Raw genomic sequence first — 9,217 nt, forward strand, 5'->3', positions numbered from 1 at the left:
TCGAACATCATCTTTCATCGTTTGGACATCATTTTCCAACGATACTTATGTGTCCATCACCTCTTGGACATTAATTTGTAGAGTTTCTAACTTTTCGATGGCGTGTCTCTCCAACGCCTCGAAGGAGCTTTCAAGGTATTCGACCCGATCACCCATATTTGCGATGATTTGCTCAAGTTTACCCTCCATATTCGTGGCTTCCCTCGTCTTACTTTTGCCTCGAGTTTTCCTTACTTCAGCTTGGGCAGCACCTCGACCTCTCTCCTCAATCTCAATATCAACAGTTTGTTAAGAATCCGCCATTATAACGGCCTACAAACGAGGCTCTGATACCACTTGTCACGGACTTAGTTTTGATACACCCGAACAACTAGAACCGTACGACCTTAACGTTCGATAATTCCAGTCCCTCACGAGAAAACGTTAAGTCAACCTTTCCACGCTCACAAATAATTTAACCAATGAGGTTAAATTATAACTACTTTGAGAAAAGAATTTTAGAGTAAGAAATATATGAAAAATAAGTAAGGTTGGGGAAACTTTTTTTGTATAAATGAATGGAAAAACTTTACAATCTCTCTAATGAATAAACTCACTTCACTCTACATGATTTACAAATGAGACTTCCATATCTATTTATAGGCAAAAATCTTGCAAGTTGCTTTCAAATCAATGGTCACGATTTATTTGATCCAAGGGCTCTCATTTGATGCAAGTTGATTTCTTTTGACAAGTTGCGTTCCACTTTACAACTCATGCTTAGTTGTCATCAAGTGGACATTCTCTACCATTTTTCTTGCAAGTAGATACAACTCGTGCTTAGCTTGTTTCTTGATATTATCCTTGCCAATTCGATCTTAGCTTGCATCTTGACAATATCTTGCAAGTGGCCAAGTGACACAAGTGGACAAGTTGTGCAAGTTACCCACTTGCATCCCCAAAATATCCGGCTGCAGATTCATGTATTTTTCCTTTCAAAATGACTAGTTCGGGACTTAGAAAAACCTCATTAATGCGACTATGTGGGGGCATAAGTCACTGTTCATATTCTTGAACTTATTATAATCTCAAGATGTTGATTATACTGTTTGTTTAAACAGACCCGGCACATCTAGAAAATGGCCTGGCCTGGCCATTGTATTATAGTTGCTACATATAATATAAGTCAAATCCTGAACGTAGCAGTTGTAGAAGAGAGTACAGTGATTATTTCCATGGTATAGTTTCAAGCGCAATAAGGTTTTGTTCACTTTATCTGGAACAGATTGAGTTATAATGTTAAAAACGTGTATGGAAAAGCATTGGACAGACCACTAGCTTTGTTCTTGATAGAACCACTGATGGGAATTAGTTTCTTATACCAGTTTTAGTCATCTCTTTGTTACAGTCTAACCTATTCAAATGATGTATATTTTGCCACTTACTAACAATATCTTTCTTCAAGTACCTCTCTATTAATTGACATATAACGAGTGTAGGCTTATCGTTCAACAAAAGACATGATTTTATCGTACAATGCTGCTCAAGGAGAATCTTATTCCATTTTATCAAATGTGTGCTGGCTCGACGATTCTGATCATTTTTTCATTTATACATATGCAGCCCATGGAGAACCCAATTCCTGTAACAAAGAAGCGAGGACCACCGAGAGTTCCTTGGAAGGTCAGTTTCATGAGCTTCGCAGCCAGAATCTGGGAAAATTGTTGTTTAATCTTCTTAGTTAAATGCTGTTGATGAAGGAATTCTGGGTTTATTCTGTGAACTATAGCTTCTCCACTCGGAGAAGGGACTGCTGAAGTTTGGCTAATGGATCATATTATGATAATTATGAATAATTCGTTGCATTGATTTACCTATGTTTGGTAGGGATTAAAATCAAATTTTTAGTAGAATTTGATAAAAGTTGTTGAAATGTATTGTTGAAAAGTCGTGGATCACATAAAGAGCCTGTTTGGAAGTAATTTTGAGAATTGATTTTTTGATCTTAGGAGAAAAGTATGATCCACTTGTGACAGAAGAAGTCAAATATGACGACTGAAATAGTGAAATAACAGTCAAAAAATCAATTTTTTGGGGTAAAAAATACTATCAAATAGGCTGAAAATGTGTGGTTAAAATTACTTGGAGCTTGTTTGGTAGTGATTTTTTGATCGTTAAAAGAAAAGTGAGGTCCATCTGTAAGAGAAGAAGTCAAATATAATGGCTGAAATAGTAAAATAACGGTCAAAAAATCAATTTTTTTGGGGGAAAAAATCAATCCCAAACAGGTTCTTGTTGACTTTGATTTAGATTAAAATCTGGAATTTAATTTATACCGAGCATTGGTCGAGCAAGTTTGGCTAAGCCAAAAGTTCACTTATAAGTAAATGAGCGAGTTTTAAAATAAGTGATTTTTTTATTGGTGAAGAGCGGACAATAAGTTATTTTAAATTAAGGGTGTGTTTGTCACCCATTATTTGGGAAGAATCTATTATGGAATAGTGATTATGTTGAAATGTGTGGTTAAAAAAGAATAAATTTTTTTATTTATGTGTAATATTATTTTAATGAAGAATGTGTGGTTGAAAATGAGTACTGCAGGAAAAATAATAGGAAAGAATGGAAGAAAATGAATGACAAACAGGGACTAATGTGTTTTACTCGAGCAAAAGCAATTTATCTAAAAAGTATAAGTTGATTTCGTAAGGTATTTTAAGTTCTAGGCTGTACCTATGTCGTAATTAGATAAAAGTTATTTTTAGTGTAGACTGTAAAAAATATTGAACCGATTCTCCTTGTCTTAATTGTTAAAGATTGTTGTCATAAGTCAAAGGATCCAAGAATTGGTATCACCGTTAAACTACCGTCCCTCTCAAAATAATAATAATAATGATGATGATGATGATGATGATGATGATGATGATGATAATTAGGTTGTTCCAATAAATTTGCTATTTGAATTTAGCTGTTAAATAAGTTTTTTTTTGTTCATTAATTAGGGGTGGACATAATTCTATTTGGTTTTCGTTCCAAGAGATCCGAACCAAACTGAACCATGAATCAATAGTTTTTTTTAATGGAACCGAATGAATTTTTTTTTTATTTGTTTAAAATATGGAACCAGACCAGAACTGAATCATTATGTTCTAGTTTGGTTCTAGTTATATTGTCAATTGAGAAAAAAGAGAGAACATTCGAGGAAGAATCGATGGTAGATGGTCGGCAGTAGTTATTGGTCTCCATGTGAAAGTCGGTGTATAAATTAAGAAGAAGTGAAAAAGAGAAATGAATTAAAGTTTGGGTCTCCAAAATGAATTAGGGTATCCAGTCTGTATATTGAGAAATGAGAAATCGAAAGTACATTGACATTTTTGTCCCAAATTTCAATTGAAAACTTTAAATTTTTTGGTATGAATTATAATCCACTAATTTGTAAAATATATATATGAAAAATAATAAAATTTAAATATTGAATTTGGTTTTAGAATTAAAATTGAATTAGAATCAAAACCAAATGGTTATCAGATCTAAGAAACAAAACCTTAAATTTTTTTTGTAAAGCCGAACCGGACCGCTCAGTCTGGTGTGGTTTTGGTTTGGTCTGATTTGAATGTTTGATAAAATAAAAAAGCTTTTTTTTAAACAATATATATTTTAACATCACCGATACCTCACAAAAAGTTAAAATATTAAATATATCTAAGCACTAAAAGAGTCGATAACTTCAATAAAAATAAAATTTGCAATCAATTAAGTGATGAATACAAACTTCACAAGAGCACATAGTAATGCATAAGCAAGACGGGGCAAATACTGAAAAAATCCATAAAAAGACATTGACAATAACCCGAATGCTGGTTAAGAAGAATTTGTACAACGAGAAAGGCTTTGTCTCAAATCATAGTCGAGTTCTACATCATCATTAAAAAGGTACTCGATTCTAACGAAGAAAAGGAGCAAATTATCCAAAAGATAAAAATACAAGCATATTCGTTAACTCTCTGTCTTGACATTTTGTAGAGACTCTATTCACAAGCCAATTTGGTGTCAAAACTGCTTAAGCAGATGGCAAAAGCCTGAAAAGCAGACAGGGGATATCGATAATCCATGGTGAACATATCGTTATTGACCTTGCCAAACTGGAGAATGATTTTATCATGGTCCGACTGTGCTGGCTGAGATGTTGGTGGTGCATTAGCAACTGGCTGTGTAGCAGCAACCAACTGAAAATTCTTGACCGATGCAACGGTCACCCGTCCTCTAAAATTGAGGCACCAGCATTGTAACTGTTCGTGCCATCTGGGTGCCTTGTTCTTGAGAACCAAGGGTCTCATTTTACCATCATCGTCATCGTTGGATAACCCCACAATATCAGAAAATCGAGAGCTGCTGAACTCAGTTGAGTGATCAAGAGATTTTGAGAAAGAGATGCTCCGAAATGAGTCCTCGAGAGGCCTTGGAAGAAGCTCTTGCTGTCCAGGCACTACACCGCCGGGCTCGAGGGCCGACATGGGAATTGAGTGCATGACGCAGTGCATCCTGCGTGGACCTCGTGTCCCAAGCACATTCAGCTCATATTTAATTTGAGCTATGTTGTAGTTCCCACTTGGTACTTTGGGAGATACTTTCTTGGAATTGAATCGACGGCTTGTTCTACCAGGTGGAGAGGTTTGTAAACAAGCATGTGGAGGCTGTGTGTCATATATTATAAATTTCGTACCGAGAAAATTCGATCTGCAAGGAGGAGGAAGATTTTAATATTAATAATCGAGAAATCACACATTATAACTGTGTACAATCAAGGATATCTACTGTCATATGAATGAAAAATGCAAGCTAGCATAAGGATTAATGAATTTTTTTTTTGGGGGGGGGGGGGGGGGGGCACCATTCTCTAGGAAGTCTTGAATCCACTATATTCAATCAAGATAAGAACCAATGAAAAAGTATCCCAACCACAACTGCGATAATATGATAATGTTTGAATAACTCGTGAACATTCGAATACCAGAAGAAAAGCCTAACCAAAGATTTTCTAGAAAGAATGGCAGCTTGTAAACTAAACCTTCCTTGATAAAATAAGACAGCATTCAAGAAATAACAATGTGAATTGCAAAAAAGAATAACATGCAAAGGTAAGATGCACAAGAGTTAATGAACTATCAAAAATCACCTTAGTTTTCCAATATATGTGCTGCTGGATCTTGAAATGTTATCTGCATCCATTGAGATCACATACTCTGTACAAGTAGTCCTGCGAGTTCTTTTTGCAGAGAGAAGGAACTTCCCATTTTCCACTAGCAAAGCTGATAAAATTTTATTGAAACTTACATGAGAACGATCAACAGCAATAAATACTCAAGGGGGAAAACTGTAAAGACTATATTTATCTGACATAAAATAAAAAAAGTAAAAAATAAAAAATCAATATGTCCTACTAGAATCTGCTCAATTCTATATGCTGTTCATCATAACTGTCTACGCAGTCAAATATGCCGTTTAAATGATTCCACTGATTACATATTTGACCTATATTTCATAACTACTTATACATGGCACATACAATTGAAGTGCATATTTCTTCCAACGACATGGAATCACTCTTTGCCAGATTTGTATTGTTGTTGGAATTTTAAATGTAATTTTGTTAACTCTTATAATATGAAAACTAAGTTAAGGGAAGATGAGAACTTCAACAGTATTCAATAAATCTAGCTGCATTTTAAAGTCAAAAGAAAAGGCTTAAAACCTCTCATATCCTATAATGCTCGGACTCCGGTATGGATGTCGGGTACAGGTATGTATCCAAGTATCGGATTTTTTATTTTCTAAAATGTAGAATAAGGGAACATGTCTAAAAAGAGTCCAAATTTTAGACACGGGTACGTGGGTAGGTACGTCTTTTAAGCTTCAATTTTTTTTTTTTATTAATCCAAGATGTCATTTTGAATAAATCAAAATTAATTGTTCATAAATAAAGAAATGAGTATTGAATAATGGGTTAAGACGAATAAAATGAAATTTTAAGGTTTAATTTTCAATTATGAAAAATTAATTACTGAATGTTATATAAAATTGAAATGAGGGACTGGATGGTAATTTGGACTTAGTGAAACACTAAATAAAACTATATAAAACCCATTTTCATTTTATACAGATAAATCTCTAGACCACTGATAAAGAGAGAAATAAAAAAGAAAGAAGAAGAAGGGAAAACTTAACACCGTCGCCTTTCTCTACCCTCTCGGAGGCAGCGTTAGGTTTATAAAGAGTAGAAACGAGAAAGAAAAGGAAAAGAAAAGAAGAAAGAAGAAAGAAGAAAGAAGAAAAATGAAGAAGAAGAAGAAGAAGCAAAAACAACGAAGTGTTCGATTGTAACTTGAACGATCCGACAAATATCCCATATCCACACCCATGTCGTGTCGGACATGAGATGGGTACTCTAACCATTTCGAAGAGTCCGAGCATCAGAGCTCATATCTCATGAAGTACACATACTTGTAAACTTACTAAGAAAGAAAGTTTTACGCTAATTTAAAGATCTTCTTGGTGCACATTGCTGATTAGGTACCATAAAAAATTGAAAAGACAAGCCCATAAAATTTGAAAAGACAAGCCTATAAAATAGCAAAGTAGAAACCAAAAAGGTCTATATGATACTTACCAGGACTAAGACACAAGAAAAGACGGTATGTTAAATTAGATTTATCCCTCTTTATGAAGCACTGAATAGTTCCATCACGCGGGCCTGGCTGTAAAGGTAAATAACATAGATTCAGTACACCCTTTTTTCAAATAGTAGTTAATGTGCTATTTATAGTGTCAGTGAAAATGTAATATTGTAAGAAGTGAATGATCATAAAAGACAAAAATGTAAATTCAATTGCATGCAATACATAGGCATGACAGAAGTGGGAAGTCACCTGCTTTAATGAAACCGGAAAGGTGAGCTTCCCACAAAATTCTGGACATTTAACAATTTCCATACACATGCTCCTCCATGACCTACAAACGGCAGCGCAAGAAACTACATGCTTCCGAGCAGGCCATTCACTCTCACTTTCTTCCAACCTTCTAATTACATCAAAAAGAAGTTCTGGTGGGAGATTAGCCCATCGACTATTCTGAAGCATCAAAGGCTCATTCAAGTAGTGAAATGAACCATGTGATTTTCCTCTATGATGACCAGGCAGCCTTACGCTAAAACTTCGCTGGGATAAGCTCCCTATACTATCTCTTATATCTCGAGCTATACTGCGGAATGACATTTTGTTCCAAAGCTGTCAAATAGCAAATAAAATGGAGTTAAATATAGCTCATTTTCGATTTTCAATCTGAATAATCGTTTTCTACTAAATTATATTCCACGTGATATGTGAATTTGACTGTGAATGAGCAAAAGCTAATTAAATTTCGGCAACTACAACCCATCCAAAAAGAAAAGAGAAAAGGAATAAAGGATAAAGGAGAAAAGGACATTTACAGGTAACAGATAAGGAAAGGAATTAAAAGAAAAATGAAGGCTGATGTGAATAGAAAAAGACATTTCCATATGGACCTTAAAGTAGATTGAATCATAAAACTTTTAAAACATACAACTTTTCTAGGTTCGAATATAGCAAAATAACCACACAAATGTCAACAGCACATGGAACTATGATACTGATCTTCATTTCAGTTTAAGGCACCCTTGTATAAAGCTAAATCTAAGAAACACAAACATAATGTTAGGGGTTTCAAATAATATTCTGGACTCATGGTTTTAAGGTGTAGATATGAGGTATAATCTATTAGTCGACCCTATTAACAAAGAAAAATAATCTGAGATTTTGTTCATCCGACTATCCCATGTCATCTAATATTAGGTATCAAACATTTAGTCATAGAGTAAACAAATGCAGCAAATTTATAATCATACAGAAAACAATCTTAAATGTTACCCCCAAGAAAGAAGTAACCTGCTAAACTAGAAGGGCTTAAAAAATTCAAGCTTCCATCTTCTTTGGCAATCTACAAAAACGGATAAAATAACATAAATTTAGCTCAAATATCACAATTATAAACCCAGAAAACTTCAACTCTTAAAATAATTTCTCTCCAAAATCAAGTCTTGAGCATAACCCTCAACAGAATACAGAAGAAAAAGTAGATTAAAAAGCAGAAGAGGAAAAATGAAGAAAAAGCAGACCCAGAGAACTAAAAAAACAACTGAAATCCCCAAGAATTTGACCTATGTTGGGGAAATAATAAAGGAAAAAACAAATGAGAATGAAGGTTTGACCAACTACACAAAAACATCTGAATCGTGAACAATTAGAAGGTGAACAAAATGAGATCAGAGATCTATATCTCGGAAAAACAAATTCTTGAGAAAGCCCAAGTCTACAGCATGTAGATACAAATATATGTGTTCCATATCAAACCCAAGAATTAAGAGAACATTACAAACAGATATAAGCAAATCAAGAGGAAAAAATATAGACATCACCTACTCTTCACGCACTAAAAATCACAGCAAGGGTATCTTCTGGGTTGAAAGATTGGATTAAATCTAGTTCTTCAAAACAGAGAGAAGAATCAGAAGAAAAAGGAAATAAAAATTATTGTAAAAAAGTCTATGTATGAATACTTTATTGCTGTACGGTTACTGGGTTGAATAATGGGGCTAATATATTGGCCACTACATCACCATGAACCAGGCTGCGAAGCAACTACCAAATATTGAATTTTGACTCTTTGCATTTTGATTATTTATGGCATTTTCTTTTTCTTTTTCATCTGCATTTTTATTTTGAGTTGTTCACTGGAGTTTGATGGCTAAACTATTTTTACAATAGATTTCACTTTGTTCTGAGTTCGATGAACAAATTTAAAACACTAAAAAATCAGTTTCCCCGTTTCCTATTTTTGGGAAAAATGCATTATGAAATAGTAACTTTTTTGGAGAATGTATAGTTAGAAAGTAACGAACATTTTTTAAAATACGTATATAATTATTTTATAGAAGAACGTGTAGTTAAAAATGAGTTTTGAAAAAATACATTTTTAAAAAAATTGGGTTCAAACAAAGGCCTGTCTCCCTTTGAAATAAAAAAAAAAATTTTCTACCACAAAATTACATAATAAAATATTTGTATATAAATTCAAATTTTTTTTACTTTTTAACCATTCATTTGTCCAAAAAAAAAAAAACACTATTCAATACATTTTTTTTTTTCAATAATGGCCTCATAGGGGC

At 33.7% G+C, this 9,217-nt stretch overlaps 1 protein-coding gene across 4 annotated transcripts; it reads right to left on the reverse strand.

The window, feature by feature from the left end:
• Nucleotides 1–3,788: 3,788 nt before the first annotated feature.
• LOC111380756 (tubby-like F-box protein 8) lies at nucleotides 3,789–8,684 on the reverse strand. Of its 4 annotated transcripts, none has more exons than XM_023004392.1 (6): nucleotides 8,472–8,684; nucleotides 7,920–7,989; nucleotides 6,903–7,259; nucleotides 6,644–6,731; nucleotides 5,153–5,285; nucleotides 3,789–4,713 (listed from the first exon to the last, which is right to left on the reverse strand). In XM_023004392.1, the coding sequence occupies exons 3-6, from the start codon at nucleotides 7,245–7,247 to the stop codon at nucleotides 4,005–4,007; spliced, it is 1,275 nt and encodes a 424-aa protein (XP_022860160.1). In that variant the 5' UTR covers nucleotides 7,248–7,259; nucleotides 7,920–7,989; nucleotides 8,472–8,684; the 3' UTR covers nucleotides 3,789–4,004. The 4 variants fall into 4 exon arrangements, with proteins under 4 accessions (XP_022860160.1, XP_022860158.1, XP_022860159.1 ...); XM_023004390.1 differs by having other exon boundaries at nucleotides 8,468–8,684; XM_023004391.1 differs by having other exon boundaries at nucleotides 7,938–7,989; nucleotides 8,472–8,682.
• Nucleotides 8,685–9,217: the final 533 nt, after the last annotated feature.

Source organism: Olea europaea, unplaced genomic scaffold (assembly GCF_002742605.1).
Source record: "Olea europaea var. sylvestris unplaced genomic scaffold, O_europaea_v1 scaffold2205, whole genome shotgun sequence".
NCBI lineage: Eukaryota > Viridiplantae > Streptophyta > Magnoliopsida > Lamiales > Oleaceae > Olea > Olea europaea.

Excerpts from the sequence above, each read along its gene's own strand:
- LOC111380756 (XM_023004392.1), bottom strand. The coding sequence starts at position 7,247 with ATGTCATTCCGCAGTATAGCTCGAGATATAAGAGATAGTATAGGGAGC. Across the intron at positions 6,732-6,902 it reads TTCCGGTTTCATTAAAGCAG|CCAGGCCCGCGTGATGGAAC; the intron begins GTGACTTCCCAC and ends TTACCTTTACAG. Across the intron at positions 5,286-6,643 it reads TTTCTTGTGTCTTAGTCCTG|CTTTGCTAGTGGAAAATGGG; the intron begins GTAAGTATCATA and ends AAATTTTATCAG.